The sequence below is a fragment of the Lepus europaeus genome, chromosome 9 (genome assembly GCF_033115175.1).
Source record: "Lepus europaeus isolate LE1 chromosome 9, mLepTim1.pri, whole genome shotgun sequence".
Taxonomy (NCBI): Eukaryota; Metazoa; Chordata; class Mammalia; order Lagomorpha; family Leporidae; genus Lepus; species Lepus europaeus.
In genome coordinates, this window is record NC_084835.1 from 20944013 (window position 1) to 20961569 (window position 17557).

The following is a 17557-nucleotide window of genomic DNA, read 5'->3' on the forward strand; positions in this document are numbered from 1 at the left end:
TGTGATCCAGGTGCTCACAGGAGCACGTCCCACGCGTGGAACCAGTGATCCTGTGGCTCTCGGCTCTTCTCCCCCCTGGAGGTCGGCGCAGGCAGAGCAGGGCCTTGTGGTGTTGGAGCGTGCTGGGCAGAAAGGAGACAGTAGTCCTGAGGCAGAACCCGCGGATGGTGAGCTTTGGGCCCTGCCATGGCCTCTGGGAACCTCAATTTCCCCACCCGCTAAGGGGCAGTACCACTGCCGCTGCCTCCTAGGGTGGCTTACGGACCCATCGTCATGGCCTTGAACGGGTCCAAGCTTGCTGGACACAGCCAGTTGGTTGTTTGTGAGTGTCTGCTGTGTAACCAAGTTAAAGTATCTGTTGACAGGATCCCAAAGCTAGCCACCTCCGTTGGCCGCTGCCGCTGGCACCGCCACTGGCAGGAAGCAGCTCGGCCCCGTGCTCTTGTCCCCCTTGGAGACGTGTGTCAACAGTGTCCCTTTGCTGAGATGACCTTGGCTTGTTCTAATGAAGTAACAACTCGTTGGTGAAAACGTGGCGCATAGGGGGAATTCACAGAAATAAATGGAAAATCCCATGGCCAAAGGTAAACTCAAGGTTCCAAGATGACATCGCATACACCTTTGTGTCCTTGACACCAGACAGGTGTTCCAATGTCACTAAAACCGTTAAGACCAGTTTGTGTAGCTGCATAGTGTTCTGCCTCTTAGAATTGCCTACTTAGCCATCATTATGGGATATTCTACTTGTTTCCTGCTCGTATTATTATAATTGTGGTAAAGCTTATATTGCATGAATCTTGGGGTCTCAGATCATTGTTTTTCAACTTTTCATTGTGAAATGTAATTTCAGAATTACAAAAAAGTGGCAAAAATAGGACAGAGTACCCACAAGCCCTTCTATCAGCCTCGCCAAAGGTAAACCTTTTGTACAACTGTACTGCTGCGATACCACTCGTAACCCGTCTGATTCCACGCCTCCAGCTGTCCTTCTCTCTTCCAGGTTCGGCCCTGCGACTCTTCAGTCTCCTTGGTCTCCTCTGATTTCTGACACTTCCTCAGTCTTTGTCTTTGACCTTGTCTTGTCTTTAAAAATGAGGTGAAACTCATAAAATTCACATTCCAAAGCGTACGACTGGGTGGCATTTACCGCATTCCCAGGGTTGTGGCCCCGCACTCCTATCGGATTCCGGAGCATGGCTTTTATCTGAGTCGGACGATTTTGGTGACAAGAGGCCAGAGACTGTGCAGAAAGGCCTGGAGTGAGTGTTTGTCGGAAATTTGGTGCTGGTTGGATTGGGCACGAGTGTAGGGCAAGAGCGCCACAGATGCAGGCGGCCAATGTGCCTCCTTGTGGCCGTGCTCACTGCGCTGTTGGGCCAAGTTGGGGCTTCTAAACTTCCCTTCCACCGCGTTACCATTTTCCAAAGTCCAGACACGTATACCTCGGGGGTGGCATGGGAAGAATGGTGAAGAACAGGGCAGGGTGCTGGGGGCTGACTGCATGCGTGTCTTCCTTTCTCTGCATCACAGGAAGTCTTAGACCAGTGATGTCCAGAAGACGAAACCTAGAGCTCAGACTGACTTGATTTTTTAAAGGTTGATTTATTTCAAAAGTAGAGTTACACAGACAGAAGGAGATAGTCTTGAATTCACAGTTAACTTCCCCAGATGGCCACAGCTCGGCCAAACCAGGAGCTGCATTTGGGTCTCTCACATGGCTGCAGGGGCCCAAGACCCTGGCCCCTCTTCCACTAGTTTCTCAGGCCCAGGAGCTGCAAGCTGGATCACAAGTGGCGCTGTGGGGTCTTGAACCTGTGCCCACATGGGATGCTGGTGTTACAGGCAGCAAGCTAACCTGCTGTGCCACAGCACCAACCCCTAAGACACATCTGTACACCCTGGTCTTGAATCATGTGGCTGCGGCACTCCTGTCCAGCGAAGCCACAGCAAACTCTGCTGGCAGAAGAGATAAGAGAAAGCAGGGGCCCCACAGACGGAGGGGGTGAATCTCAGTGGTAGGGGCCGAGAGAGCTGGCCTAGTTGCGTCATTAACTCCTTTGGGCTTCCCTACCCAATCCCCTCTTTCCGGGGCCTGGTGGCCGTGCTGCAGCCGACAGCAGAGGCAGGTGAGTGGGCAGCCCAGTGAGGCCGCAGGGGCATTGCACCGCGGCCCTCGGTGGCCACTGCATGTTAGCACTAGAGGGTGCTGCACCTGCTTCTTCCCCTTGCATGTCGTATCCTGCTCACCTCTCAACCTGCTATCCCTCATGCTTGGCTTGCTGTTCCTCCCAAGGGGGAGCGGACACCTTTGGGAGTACCTGCAGTGCCCTAGCAGCCCATGCCTGGACAGTCCTAGGATGTGACTGCCAGTTTGCCCACCCACGTAGCAGACCCACCGCTGCCCTGCAAGCCAGATCTGTGCCTGGGGCAGGAGAGGAGAGGGCTGGGAGGGGAGTGGGAGCCAGGCCAGTGCCCCGTGCAGGCCCTGCTTGCTGCCCTCCATGCTGCTCCCCCTGGCCCCAGCCATGCACAACCCGGGGACTCGCTGACGGCTGCTTCCCCTCCTGCCTCCAGGGCATCGAGCGCCTGAAACGGAAGGGTCAGCCCCGGGAGCACAGGCGCAGCTGGAAGGCCGTCAAGGAGACCTTCGGTGGGGACTTCTCCCTGAACTGGTTCAACCCCTTCTCCACGCCGTGCCAGCCCGAGACCCCCAGCGACAAGGACTTGGTGCGGCAGGGGCCGTCCCTGTCGGACATCGACATCACTGACACAACCACGACGACGGAGGAGCCCTCGGAGGAGACCAAAGACGAGGACTCCGTGGAGGTGATAGACGAATAGAGGTGGCCACGGAGTGCCCGACACTGCCTGGCCCTGGCCTTCATTCGTGGGCGTGCTGCCTCCCTCCGACTGCGCATGTACCTTCCCCCCTCCCTGTCCGTGTTGATGCAGCTGGGGGGGTGCTGTCCCCAGGCGGGGGGCTGCCTGTCCTCTTGGGGGGAGGCTGGCGTCTGGGCTCCTTGCTTTAGAGAGCTCAGGCCATGATGTCACCATAGCTTTAGGGGCCTGGTGGTGGGAGAGGCCAACAGAAATCCCAGCTCATCCCGAGAATGGGCTTAGCGGAAAAAGGCCCAGCTGTTGAGGCAGGATCCCTGGGTACACGCGGACCCAAGCCTGTGTGTGTGACCATCCCTTAGATGCTAGAATCCGCCCCGAACAGACAAGCTTGGAGCGAGCCTGCCTGACAACCAGGGCTGGGCCAGGGACCAAGTACTTGCGCCCTGGCCTGCTGCCTCCCAGCAGGCAGCTCAGCCTCTAACAGAAACCTCTCCCCCTCGTCTTTCTGCCACGGCGGATGAGAGCCGTGACGCGCAGCTTCGTCACACAGGGAGACCTTGTCACCCTGAGTGAGGCCTGAGGCACACCTCAAAGTCTGAACTGGGGTTCTGGTGCTGTGACCGCAGTCCCGTGGTCACTGCAGCAGTACAGAGGCCACAAAATGCAGTCCCTGTGCCCCTCGCGGGGCCACTGCCCTAGCTGGCACCGACCCACAGCGAGGGCCGAGTCCCACCCTGAGGGGCCTGAGGTCAGCATTGGGAGGTCGGCCCGAGGGCACCAAGAAAGGGAAGCCACCGAGTGTACCTCGTGGATGGCACCCTGGGGTGCTCCATGAAGGGAGTGATCCGTTGGAGACTCCAAGTCTAATGCAGACCCGGCTGCTGGCTGCCGTCAGCTTCAGTCCTCAGGAGTCCGCCCCCTGCCGTGGAACAGAGCCGGGCTCCGGCCGGGGGGGCCAGCAGTTGTCCCTCTGGAGGCTTGTGGACCAAAGAGATCCCAGGCCAAGGAGGAGGACAGCCGGGCAGCGGCAGGGAGGCCTGGAGCAAGGACACGCCTTTTCTGCCAGAGTCTGGCCCCACCCTCCCCTCCGTGCTGACCCCGGCCACTTGGAGCCTGCTTGGGAGCTGCTCGCCAGAGCCACCCCTGGCTTAGGCAACGCAGTAGCCTTTTCTCCAGGGTGTGCTTGTGCTTAGCCCCAAACACAGAGCAGTGCAGCTCATGTCACAATGTGCCCGGGTCTTACAGGGAGGACGGAGGTGCCAACCTGGCCTCTTTCTTTGAATAAAAGGCTCTGTTCCGTGACTATGGCTGTACTTTACACCCAAGTCACCTTCTACTTACATGTGAGCTTTGCCGCCGGCTGCATGCAGTGGGAGGTGGGGCCTTTGAGAGGGGGCCATTGTGCTGAGGAAAGAACACGACCCCTCCCTGGCGCGCTCAGAGGATGCGACGTGAAGACTGCACAGTTGGCCGGTATAGAGAAGAGCACTTCGGGACTGCGCTGGCCTCGGGACATCGCCGTTCAGTTGAAAGCAGGTGTGTCCCTGGGCAATGCTGAAGAGGGCAGGACGGGCAGAAGGGCCTGCCCCAGCTCTAACCATGCCTACTGTCCAGAAGGTGATGTAGGCAGTGGAGTCCTCCCCCACCCCCATCCCCACGCACACCCAGGTCAGCCGGAGGTGTCCAAGGACAGGCCCCTGCGCGAGCTGGGCAGGCTGCGGCAGTCCTCAGCGCGAGTCTCTCTCCCAGTTTGTCAGCGCGTGTGCCTTCAGCTCCTTTCCTCACTGAGTGGGAGCTGGATGTGCTGCGTCCTGGGGAGTTCAAAGCCACACGGTCCCACAGTCACCCCAGGGTACCCGGGGGAGACTGCCCTGTGGCCGCAGGATGCCTGAGCCCAGACCCTCCTGGGAGTCCCGGCCCGGCTGACAGCTGGTGTTGGGTCATCCATGTTAGCGACTGCTTTCTGGTGAAACCACACTGCAGGGCTGGCCCAGCCCCTCCCTGCCCACAGTGGGCAGCTTGTTGGAAACATGGGAGATGAGGCTCCACCCCCGGGAACTGGCATGGAAGGTAAGGGTGCAGAAAGGAATTAAAAGTGCACTGGCCATTTCCACAGGACACTGCGAGCCCTGGGAGCCCGCCCTGAGCACAGCGTTAGTTCTGGACGGGACAGCCGAGTCAGAGCAAGCATCTGCCTGCAGACCAGCCAACAGGTAGAAACCCCAGGAAGGAAAAATACAAATCCAGAGTTGTACTATGGCTTGGAACTTAGCCAACTAGGGATGTGTGAGGCCGGTGTGTAGAAGGGCACAAAGATGGCCCGAGCCACTGGGAAATGGCCCTCATGCCTCCCCGGGACCCCATTTTCCCACAGACGAATTCAGTGCAGTGCCAACCTAAATTCCAACTTTATAAGATTATTTAAAAGGCACAGTTACCCTCCATCTCCTGGTTCACTCCTCAAATGGCCACAAGCTCAGGCTGGGTCAGGCTGAAGCCAGGAGCTTCTTCCAGGTCTCCCACATGGGTGCAGGGGCCCAAGCACTTGGGCCATCTTCCGCCGCTTTCCCAGGCCACAGCAGAGCGCTGGTTCTAAAGGGGAGCCCGTCAGGGATGCTGGCGCTGCAGGCGCCACCCTAACAGTTTTTAAATGACAGGACAATAGACTTGTACAAGGTGTATGCGCGCTGGGTTAAATCACACAGTACCACTTCAAGGCCTAACTATCCTTCCAAATCTAATTCCTGTTACTGTTCCCAGGAAGGCAGCAGCTGATGGCCCAAGTGCTTGATCCCCTGCTATCCATGTAATTGAGTAGGGTGGAGCTCCCAGTTCCTGACTTTGGCCTGGCCCAGCCTTGGCTGATGCAGCCACTTAGGGAGTAAACAAGTAGTTGGAAGATCTCTCTCCCCCTCTGGCACTCTGAGCTTCCACCCAAAGTTTTGGTTTTTTGTTTTGTTTTGTTTTTTGACAGGCAGAGTGGACAGTGAGAGAGAGAGAGAGAGAGAGAGAGAAAGGTCTTCCTTTTTGCCGTTGGTTCACCCTCCAATGGCCGCTGCGGCCGGCTCATCGTGCTGATCCGATGGCAGGAGCCAGGTGCTTCTCCTGGTCTCCAATGCAGGTGCAGGGCCCAAGGACTTGGGCCATCCTCCACTGCCTTCCCGGGCTACAGCAGAGAGCTGGACTGGAAGAGGAGTAACCGGGTCTAGAACCTGGTGTCCATATGGGATGCCAGTGCCGCAGGCGGAGGATTAGCCAAGTGAGCCACGGTGCCGGCCCCAAGTAATAGCTTTTTGTAACCAACCATCCTTCTAAAGAGATTATAGCTCTTGGAATGAAATGACAGGAAATCTTGCGACAATTCAGAAGAAAGCTCAAGGCCAAGTCGAGTGGATGCTACCTTCAATCACGTGCAGAGAGGCTTTTGTGACCCAGTGGCCCGTGGGCCAGCCAACCTACAGGTACATTTGGTTCACAGTGGTGTTTTTTGTTTTTTGCTTTTTGGTTTGACAGGCAGAGTGGACAGCAAGAGAGACACAGGGAGAAAGGTCTTCCTTTTCCGTTGGTTCACCCCTCAATGGCCGCTGCGGCTGGCACACCGCGCTGATCCGAAGCCAGGAGCTTCTCCTGGTCTCCCATGGGGTGCAGGGCCCAAGGACTTGGGCCATCCTCCACTGCACTCCCGGGCCACAGCAGAGAGCTGGCCTGAAAGAGGAGCGACTGGGACTAGAACCCCGTGTGCTGGCGCCGCAGGTGGAGGATGAGCCTATTGAGCGGGGAGGGGGAGAGACAGCTCTGCCCTCTGGTGGTTGACTGTGCAAACAGCTACAGTAGCCAAGGCTGGAACAGGCCAAAGCCAGGAGCCCGGAACTCCATCCACATCACCCGTATCTTCTGCTTTCCCAGGTGCATTAGCAGGGAGCTGGATCAGAAGTGGGACAGGTAGGACTGGAACTGGCATTCACGGGAGATACTGCATCGGAGGCAGCAGCTTAACCTGCTGTACCACACGCCAAGAAATACTCTAAAAAATGTAAAGGTCTGGACAAGGAAAGTGAGAACGGAGGGACAGGAACCTACTGCATGTCAGTGTGTCCTACAGAACTCCACTTAAACATCGTCATTGCAGTAGAAGACAAGTAGCCAATTAGAGTCTGAAGACTCAGAGGGAAATTAACAATACAATAAGGGAGAACGGCACAGTGGCTCAGATGCCGTTTGGAGGACTGCTGGGGCACGGTGGGTTGAGCCCGTGTGTGGGATGCCTACAGCGCCCATCAGAGTGCCGAGTTCCAGCTGCTGCTTCTGATGCAGCTCCTGCTAGTGCACCTGGGAGGCAACAGGTAACGGTCCCAATCCTTGGGTGCCTGACCTCCTGGTGGGAGGCCTAGATGGATGGAGTTCCAGTCAGCCCTGGCAGTTGAGGACTGCACCAGCAGGTGGAAGAGGTCTGTCCCTCTGCTCGTCAAATCTTATGCAGATGGCACTCGGGATGGCTGCATGTCGTTACCATTCTCCCTGGGTTTGAGTCCTTCATTCTGCCTCTGGTTAAGGCCCCAGGAGGCAGCAGATGACGACTCAAGTATCTGGGTCTCTGCCACCCACCTGGGAGGCCGTGAGTGAATTCCCAGCTCCTCGTTTGGGCGATGCCCAGCCCCAGCTGCCGCAGGTCTTTGGGTTGTGAACCAACAGATCTTGAATCTCAGTTGAAAGGCAGAGGAACCTAAGCTATTAAAACAGTCATCGGGGTGGTACTGTGGCACAGAAGTAAGCCACGGTGTGGTTCACCTGCACCCCATCTCAGAGTGCACGGGATAGAGTCCTACCTCTGCTTCCAGTCCCACTTCCTGCTACTACACGCAGGAGGCAGCAGGGGATGGCCCCAGTGCTTAGGTTTCTGCCATCCACTCGGCCAACTGAGGAGTTCCTGGCTCCAGTCTTCAGCCTGTTTTTTGTGAATATTTGGGGAGTTCATCAGTGTGGATGAACAATTCCCCTCCAATCCCTGTCTCTCTACTTTTTAGATAAAAATAAACATACAGGACCCGGGTGGTGGCTCAGTGGGTTAAAGCCCCAGGCTGCAATGCTGGCATCTCCGAAGGACGCCGGTTCGAGTCCTAGCTGTTCCACTTCCGATCCAGCTCTCTGCTATGGCCTGGGAAAGCAGTAGAAGATGGCCCAAGTCCTTGGGCCCCTTACACCCCTGTGGGAAACCCAGAGGAAGCTTGTGGCTCCAGAGCAGCCGAGCTGTGGCCATTACCCAGCAGATGGAAGACCTTGCTCTCAAATCTTAAACAGTTCACATACAATGCTCACTGAAATACGTATGTGCTGTAAAAACTACAAAGTAATAGGTTGGCACAGTTGGAATTCTGTGTCTATACCCCATATTTCATTCCAGATAAATACCAGTTGTATAAGTAAGGCCAGGAATTCTAGAAAAAGCAGACTATGTCTGAATCCTTGGGGTGACCTGAACCTCAGTACCTACAAAGGAAAACTTGTAAATAAACTGGACATTAAAATTTAAACATTCTAATGGTAAAAGATGCTTTAGTATTTAAAATACGGACTGTGATGCCCAGTTTAGAGGTTGCAAACAAAAATGAGTAGAGGCTACTGTTGTGGTGCAGATTTTTTTTTAATTGTTATTATTTGACAGAGTTACAGACAGTGAGAGAGAGAAAGGTCTTCCTTCTGCTGGTTCACCCCCCAGATGGCCACTACGGCCAGCATGCTGCGCCGATCCGAAGCCAGGTGCTTCTCCTGGTCTCCCATGGGGTGCAGGGCCCAAGGACTTGGGCCATCCTCCACTGCACTCCCTGGCCACAGCAGAGAGCTGGCCTGGAAGAGGGGCAACCAGGACAGAAACCAGTGCCCATAGGGGATGCCGGCACCACGGATGGAGGATTAACCAAGTGAACCATGACACCGGCCTGTGCTGCAGATTTTAATGCCTTGCTTTGCAAGGCCTGCATCCCCTATGGGCGCCGGTTCGAGTCCCGGCTGCTCCACTTTCAATGCTGCTCTCCTCTATCAAGGGGAAAGCAGAAGACGGCCCAACTCGGCACAGCTGTTAAAGCTTGGCCCTGCAGTGCCGGCATCCGCTATGGGCGCCGGTTCGAGTCCCGGCTACTCCACTTTCAATGCTGCTCTCCTCTATCAAGGGGAAAGCAGAAGACGGCCCAACTCGGCACAGCTGTTAAAGCTTGGCCCTGCAGTGCCGGCATCCGCCATGGGCGCCGGTTCGAGTCCCGGCTACTCCACTTTCAATGCTGCTCTCCTCTATCAAGGGGAAAGCAGGGGCCCACATTGTGGCGCAGAGGGTTAACGCCACAGTCTGAAGCGCCGGCATCCCCTATGGGCACTGGTTCGAGTCCCAGCTGCTCCACTTTTAATCCAGCTCTCTGCTATAAATAGGAAAGCAGTAAAAGATGGCCCTGCAGTGCCGGCATCCGCTATGGGCGCCGGTTCGAGTCCCGGCTACTCCACTTTCAATGCTGCTCTCCTCTATCAAGGGGAAAGCAGGGGCCCACATTGTGGCGCAGAGGGTTAACGCCACAGTCTGAAGCGCCGGCATCCCCTATGGGCACTGGTTCGAGTCCCAGCTGCTCCACTTTTAATCCAGCTCTCTGCTATAAATAGGAAAGCAGTAAAAGATGGCCCTGCAGTGCTGCCATCCCCTATGGGCGCCGGTTCGAGTCCTGACTGCTCCACTTCCAGTCCTGTTCTCTGACATAAAGGGGAAAGCAGCAGAAGATAGCCCAAGTCCTTAAGCCCTGGCCCCTGTGCTGGAACCTGGAGGAGACTCCGGACTCTGGATCAGCTCAGCTCTAACGCTTGCAGCTACTTGCGGAGTCAAACAGTGGATGGAGACCTCTGACTCTACCTCTCTCAGTAACTGTCTTTTAAATAAATTTTTAAAAGACTCAGTAGAAAAGCAAAAGCTAGCATTTTGCAGTTTCCAGAAAAATACTCAGCCTCACAAAGGATCAGAGATGCACATTAAAACAAGATTATGGGGGAAAAGCCACCACCTGCAGTACCAGCAGCCCATATGGGTGCCGGTTCACATCCCGACTTCTCTGCTACTGATCCAGCTCCCTGCTGGTGGCCTGGGAAAGCACTGCAAGATGGCCCAAACCTGTGGACCCCTGTACCCAAGTGGGAGACCTGGAAGAAGCTCCTGGCTTCGGATCAGCACAGCTCTGGCTGTTGTGGCCATTTGGGGAGTCAATCAGCAGATGGAAAACCTCTTTCTGTCTGCCTCTCTGTAACTGCCTTCAAATAAATAAATCTGTTAAAAAAAGACATCATTCCGTTGACAATCCATGCGGTCCTGGCAGCAGTGGGGCACAAGCACACTGTCCCTGCAGTCACTGTATCCACAGAGCGGCAGTTCTGGTCTGACCGGGCAGGCAGTGGAGTCCTGCTGCTAACAGCCCGGGTAGACTCACCTTGCCCATGGGTCTGCAGCGGGAACACCCCCCGAACTTTCCAGAGACCGTGACCTTCGTCAGAAAGGACTCGCCGGCTGTTCTCCACAGGCAGGCAGGCAGCTGTAGGAGGGGATGAGAGAGGGAGGAAACTGTTCGGGCAGGGAAGACAGAACCCGGGAGGCCCCAAGGCACCGTCGCCTAGCCTGCTGCCTGCTCTTGCACGGCTTCTTACGGCCTCACGTTCTGTGCTGTACCAGACATTTTTGACCAAAATGAGACCCTTCCTGCGCTCCCCCGACCCAGCCAGTGGCTCAGAGACCCACCCTCTAGCAGGAAGCTCAGGTGCAAGCAGCCCTTCCCAAGCTCCAGGGTTTAAGACCTGCATGTGCTCCCCACTGCGCAAGACCCAAAACACCACATCACTGCACGGGGCGCCCGAGTGACCCCATTCCGCACCTGTTGAGAGCCCCAGCATGGGCCCTGAGCCAGGCTGCACCTCTGCCACAGCCCTCGCTCCCCCCGCCTCCCCTCACACAGTCCCCCTCCCAGAGCTCACGTTGTCTACACCACAGTTCAGGTCTCAGCTCAGGTCCCAACTGCTGCCCTAATTCGTTGCTCCCCCAACACGGTCCCCACGGGCACCACCGACGGATCAGCTAATTCAGACACAGGGACTCCCAAAGGGCTCAGGGATCAAGGCCCACCCTAGTCCAAGGCCAAGCTCCAGCCAGAGGCCATTCCTGCCCTGCAGAGAGCTCAGGGTAGTGGGGACCCAGGGGCACATCACAATTTTCTCCTTGGATTCCCCAGTTTCCCCAAGGGAGAAACCTCAGGCGCCCGGCGCGTGGTGGAATAAAGCCGGGCCGGGGCTGTGGTTAAGGGAATGGCAGGTCGGACATCCCGGAGACTGCCCGGGAGCGTTCAGGAAGCACGTTGTTAGATGCACTCGGATGGGCTGAGCTGGGCAAGAACGGCCCACCCGACCGTTAGAAAAACACAAGTCCGGCTCGAGCTGGACGGGGGACGGGGCCAAACCCTCCCGGTCCATGATGCCTGTGCATCCTCAGCTCTGCCCCGTGCACACGTGGCCCCTTCACAGGCCGGGACATCAGAGAAAATCTGACGTCACGAAATGCTCCTAACAGCCCTCCCAGCCCCTGTCCTCTGCGACTCTGGCAGCCCCCAGGCTCTCGGTCCAGCGTGCTTGTTGGCCACGTTTCTCTCCTACCTGGATTTCTTGGGACCACCGAAAGGCAGGCGCTCAGTAAAAGTTCACATGTGACAGGAGGTGACAGGGAGGAGAAAGGCTCTGCTGGCAGGGACGCTGGTCTCTCCTGGTGCCCAAGGCCTCGCCCGCACCCGATTCAGGTGCCGCCTTGGCCGTGGAGATGCCGATGTCCTGTGGGGCACTGGTCTTCCTTGGAAGTTAGGGGCACTCCAGCAGGCCTTCCCCACAGCACAGGGTCTGCATGCGTGGACACCAGAAGAGAGTTCTTTCACCGGCGCTCAGCACTTTTCTCCCTAGAGCAGAGCGAGACAGAGGCCGTCTGTGTAGGGTGCTCCTGGCAGGACCACGTGTCCCAGCCCACCCGGGGCAGAGCGCACCTGCCGGGGACTGCAGAGGCCACCTAGCTGCCCGAGGGCTGTGGATTCCCAGGAGGGGGGAGGACATTCCCCATTCTACACAGCACAGGCAAAACAACAGAGACCCGAAAGAGGGGAGGGGGCTGCACCGCCTGCAGTGCCAGCATCCCACATGGGCACCAGTTCAAGACCCGGCTGCTTCTCTCGTGTTCCAGCTCCCTGCGAAGGAGCCTGGGGAAGCAGCAGAAGGCTCGAGTACTTGGGCCCTTGTACCTAACGTGGGAGACCCGAAAGAAGCCCCTGGCCTGGCCCAGAACTGGATGGAAGATAGGTCTCTCTGCCTTTTAAAATAAAAATCAGGGCAGCACCGCGGCTCAATAGGCTAATCCTCTGCCTGCGGCGCCGGCACACCGGGTTCTAGTCCCGGTCGGGGCACCGGATTCTGTCCCGGTTGCCCCTCTTCCAGGCCAGCTCTCTGCTATGGCCCAGGAAGGCAGTGAAGGATGGCCCAAGTGCTTGGGCCCTGCACCCCATGGGAGACCAGGAGAAGCGCCTGGCTCCTGCCATCGGATCAACGCGGTGCGCTGGCCACAGCGCGCCAGCCACGGCGGCCATTGGAGGGTGAACCAACGGCAAAAGGAAGACCTTTCTCTCTGTCTCTCTCTCTCACTGTGCACTCTGCCTGTCAAAAAAATAAATAAAAATCAAACCACTCTTGGAAAATCCTAGACGTTGGACTTAGGAGGCACTGACTTTACATTATTTCCTTTAAATACATTAAAGGAGTACATGAGAACAGTGGCTCAGAAAATAGAGTACCAATTAACAGAATACAAATCATTTCTTGGGGCTGGCACTTTGGCATAGTGGGTAAAGCCACCACCTACAGTGCTGGCATACCACATGGGCTTTGGTTGGAGTCCTGGCTTCTCAACTTCCTATCCAGCTCTCTGCTATAGCTTGGGAAAGCAGTGGAGGAGGGCCCAAGTCCTGGGGCCCCTGCACCCACATGGGAGATCTGAAAGAAGCTCTTGGCTTCAGATTGGCACAGCTTTGGCTGTTGTGGCCATCTGGAGAGTGGACCAGCAGATCAAAGACCTCTCTCTGCCTCTCAAATCTTTAGGGAAAAAAATCCATTTCTTAAGAGAACCTAATGGAAATTTTGGAGTTTAAAGCAAAATAGAGGAGAGCTTGCAAAAAGAAAAAAAAAAAAATCGGCCAACTTAAAGACAGGTTCAGTTGAGGTTATCCAGTCTGAGAAAGAAAGGGAAGAGAACGAGGGAAAGTGAACAGCCTCAGAGACCCGTGGGACACCAGCAAGTGCACCATTTCGCAGGTACCAGCCCCCACTCTATTCTGTTTTTTTAAAAATTATTTTTTTTGAAAGGCTGAAATACAGAGAGAGGTAGAACCAGATAGAGGTCTTCCATTCCACTGGTTTTCTCCCCCAAATGACCACAACAGCCAGAGCTGAGCTGATCTGAAGCCAGGAGCCTCTTCCAGGTCTCCCACGTGGGTGCAGGGGCCCAAGGACTTGGACCATCTTTCGCTGCTTTCTCAGGCCATAGCAGAGAGCTGGATCGGAAGTAGAGCAGCCAGGACTCGAACCGGCACCCATATGGGATGCCAGCGCTGCAGGCTGGGGCTTTAACCCGCTGCGCCACAGCGCCAGTCATTCTGCCTTTTTTCCAAGGGCTCCTTCTAACCTGATCCTCTGTAGTCAGGTTTGTTCAGCTTCCAGACAGACTTGAGAAGAATTTGTCATTCTAGACCCTGGGGTTTTCGACCTTGATCACTAAGCTTTCCATCTCCTCCTGCTCTGAACAGGAAGACAGCCCAGAGTGCGGAGCTCAGGTTTTGTCCCGAGAGCCTGGGTAGTTAGTGTTCAGCTCACTTCAGCTGCTTCCTGAGGCCTCCACCTTGCAAAGTTCTACGCCAGCTCCCTGTGGGCTCAGCAGTCCAAGCTGGCCTGCTTGGCACTGCAGTGGAGCATGAGAGAACCCCCAGCATCCGGGATAGCGTGCCATTCGCACAGCAGCCAGTACCCCAGGAGCCCTGCGCAGGTCCCGCCTCCCTCGGACTCTCAGTGGGCATTCTGTCCGCCTGCAGCAACTGAGCCTTCCTGAGCCCTGCAGGGGGCCGCGTGCGGCTGCCTGCGCTTCCGCGGCACCTGCTAAGGGAAGCCACAGCCATGGGGTCGCAGAGCAAAGGGCTCCCTTCAGACTGGGGAACGTTAAGAACAAAGCCAATGCAGGAGCAGAGGGATTGTAGTTTTTTGCAAGGAAGTTCCAAAAGGGGGAGCAGAGCAGAGAGGAGGAGAGGGGAGAGCCGCCCAGCCAGCCATTTCAGGGACCCGTGAGCAGCATGGTTGGCAGAGGGCAAGGGGACCAGCATCTCCTGTGGTGGACACTGGGGAACCCAGAGGGGCGGGGCCAAGCGAGCCAGCAGGTGGAGTGCAGCGCCTCCACCAGGACATTCTGAAGAGAAGCACACTCGTGCCTGCCCCCACCCCCCCAGTCTCAGAAGCCCACCGGAGGGAAGAGGCAGCAAAACCAACCACAACTCGGGGACGGGCAGCCAGGCGGGGGCCTGGGGCTCAGGCAACAAGGGCGAGCCCCGGGGACAGTCATGCTGGCTACAGACAGGGAGCAGACCCCAGCCAGCCACTGCAGGACGAGCACCCGACGCAGGTGAGGAGTGGTCAGCGGGCAGGGCCAGGGGCCATCTTGGGACCAAGTAAATGCATGGGCAGTACTTGTGGGCCCACTTCTTCACCTTCTGCCCACTGCACCCCAGATGCCCAGGGCTCACCTGCAGGGTGGCGCCTCTCCCTTTTGGGATTGACTACCCTGCCCACTTGGGTGTGCCCAGGTCCAGCAGACAGCGACTCACTGCAACCAAAAGCCAAGGAGGGGGGCACCGGATTCTATCCTGGTTGCCCCTCTTCCAGGCCAGCTCTCTGCTATGGCCCGGGAAGGCAGTGAAGGATGGCCCAAGTCCTTGGGCCCTGCACCTGCATGGGAGACCAGGAGAAGCACCTGGCTCCTGGCTTCGGATCAGCGAGATGCGCCAGCCGCAGCAGCCATTGGAGGGTGAACCAACGGCAAAAAGGAAGACCTTTCTCTCTCTCTCACTATCCACTCTGTCATAAATAAATAAATAAATAAGAAGGTCACTAACATTGCCAAACTTTCCAAAGTTTTAAAAAAAAAAAAGCCAAGGAGGGCACCTGCTGCGGACCCCAGGTCCCCCACGCCCCCCACCACGCCAGACCTGCCTGCGGAGGAGCCCCCGGCTCAGACTGGACCTACAAGACTGTTCTGCAACAGGACACCACGGGACTCAGGACTTCGCCGTGTGAGTCGGGGCACATAGCTCAACACCTCCAAGCCCCGATTCTGCCTCCCTAAAATCAGATTTGAGTACAAGCCTCACGGACAGTGAGGAAGGTAACACGTTTAGCAGGGACATTGGCCCGTGTGGTGTTCAAGCAAAAGGAGGGAGCTTCAAAAAAAATTGTGGAAAATGGAATTACGAAATGGTTCTTCTGGTGCAGAAGTGTTTGAGATCTGTGTGCAGTTTTCCCCCACAGTGCTGCGCCCACAGCTGTTGTAACACCTGCGTAGCAAACTTTTGTTACGTCAGGGGTTCACGCTGCAGGGACGAGGCGAGAACCCTGTGGGGTGTGGCCTCGGTGGCTTCTGTGTAGCCCAGGGTTGTAAAGACTTTTGGCTACGTAACAAGAAGTGGAAGACCTAATTACTGCTGGTTAATAAAGCAATGTGTCTCAACATTAATAGTGATTTTGTATTTAGTAGTTATGCCACGTAGTGCGTTAGGACAAGTGCACCATGATTAGAAACAAAGGAGTCAAGTAGTGCCAATAAGCATTTCACAAAAATCAACAAAAAGCACTTTAGACTTTGGCCCACCAGTCATTAGGGCAATTTACGAGGAGGCATTAAACACTGACAAAAAACAGCACACCCTAAACAAGATAAAACAAAGGGAGCTGAGGTGTTAGCTTTAGAGAGCTGAGGTGTGATTTAGGTTCTGGGTTATCAAGTTTAGGCAGCATGGGGATGAGAAAGCTACATTCAATCTTACATAGGTGATATATGGACTTAGGCTAACAAGCACCACCATCTGATAACTCCCCTGTCCCAGGTTCTCCTAATGAGAGGTTAACTAGTAACCTGACCTTTACCTTTTCTTAAAAGTAGGACTGCGAATCATCACCACAACGTCTCCCTGTGTCTCTTGTAAAGTTAATCATGTAACCCCATTAGCCTTAACAAGTTTTTGTAATCTTGGAATTTCTTTTGTCTTCAGCAATGTAAGCTTCCCTATATAAACTCTGGTTTTCCCGCCAATAAACTGCAGACAGACAACTGCAGGCAGACAACTGCAGCTACAGCATACTCAAAAAGTGTGTGTCTGTCTGTCATTCCCCTCGCCGATTTCTGTTCCTCCTGTGCTTTCGCCCCTCGTTCTCCCTCGGGTCTGGTGACTCCGCGAGAGCCGGTCCGCGGCACCACAGTACACATTTTTCATGAGCTTTTTGAAGGCTTCTCATGTGCACAGATTTCAAATTTCTGCACCAAAGTAAACTTTTAATTCATTTTCCCCAAATTTTGAGGTGTCCTCATATTAGCTGGTCCTACAACTACTAACTCAAATTATTCTGGTTAATAATAACAGTAGCAGGGGCTGTGGGGCATGAGGTAGAGGCACCACCTGGATGCCAGCATCCCACATGGATGCCGGTTCAAGTCCCGGCTGCTCCCCTTCTGATCCAGCTCTTTGTTAATGCACCTGGGAAAGCAGCAGAGCACAAACCTAGTCCTTGGGCCCGTGCACCCACGTGGGAGGCCTGGAGGAGGCTTCTGGCTCCTGGCTTCACACCAGCTCAGCACTGGCCATTACAGATATCAGAATCTGCAGATGGAAGGCCTCTAACTCTTTCAAATAAGTAAGTCTTTTCTAAAAAACACTAATAACAGTAGCAGCTATCGGTGATGGACGACAGCTACTAACAAAACCCACCTAGTCATTCTCAGTGTTTTCGTCGTCACCATCAAGGACTTGACCAGGAATCAGCCGACTGTGGCCCAGGACTCAGCCTGAGCCCACCCCGTTTTTGCACACTCCCGGCAGCGCAGTCAGCCCTGTCACTGGCGTGGAGTCTGACTGCGCTCAGCCGTACAGCCCACGGAGCCTAAAACCAAGTCATTCACAGAAGAGGTATTCTGACCCCGGCCCCGCCCATCATGGCCTGCTGACCCAGGGAGCCGGCCCCATGGGTACCTGCGCTGGTGGGTGACATCACTCGTTAGTCGTGGGCTTGGCCCCCTCCGCCGGCTGATGTCTGTCCCAACACGCGCGGTCTCCACTGAGACAAGCCGAGCCCTCCTGCCCGTTGACCGTCTGCACCAGCAGGTGAGCTTGTAGGCATTCGCTTCAAAGAGGATCCTGGCGGCACGGCCCACGGAGGTGTCCCATCTGTGGGTGTCATCAGGGCGATGACCCCCAGCAGAAGACGCCCAGGTGAGCTGCCGAGGGTGCACTCAGTGGGCTGCCCCGCCTACCCTGCCTAGGCCATGCTGCGTCTCCCTTGGTGTCCCTCTCTGTCTCGACCTCTCTCTTAACTCTGTCTTTCAAATAAATTCTGTAAAAATTATAAATCAATAAAATAA

General features: G+C 55.7%; 1 protein-coding gene and 1 long non-coding RNA gene across 4 annotated transcripts in view; one reads left to right on the forward strand and one right to left on the reverse strand.

The window, feature by feature from the left end:
* ZDHHC3 (zinc finger DHHC-type palmitoyltransferase 3) overlaps window positions 1-5556 on the forward strand; it is a 60192-nt gene extending 54636 nt beyond the window's left edge. Inside the window, exons 7-9 of one of the 3 annotated variants that reach the window (XM_062200689.1) lie at window positions 851-915; window positions 2111-2126; window positions 2575-5556. In XM_062200689.1, coding sequence (XP_062056673.1) covers window positions 851-915; window positions 2111-2126; window positions 2575-2841 — 348 coding nt within the window. In that variant the 3' untranslated portion in view covers window positions 2842-5556. Of the gene's footprint in view, window positions 1-850; window positions 916-1000; window positions 2127-2574 lie in introns of those variants that run through there. The other 2 variants (XM_062200691.1, XM_062200690.1) reach the window with 2 other exon arrangements.
* Window positions 4509-17255, reverse strand: LOC133766881 (uncharacterized). Its single transcript, XR_009866783.1, has 4 exons — window positions 17169-17255; window positions 11506-11798; window positions 10296-10397; window positions 4509-4649 (listed from the first exon to the last, which is right to left on the reverse strand). It is a non-coding gene; the product is annotated as an uncharacterized LOC133766881 (long non-coding RNA).
* Window positions 17256-17557: the final 302 nt, after the last annotated feature.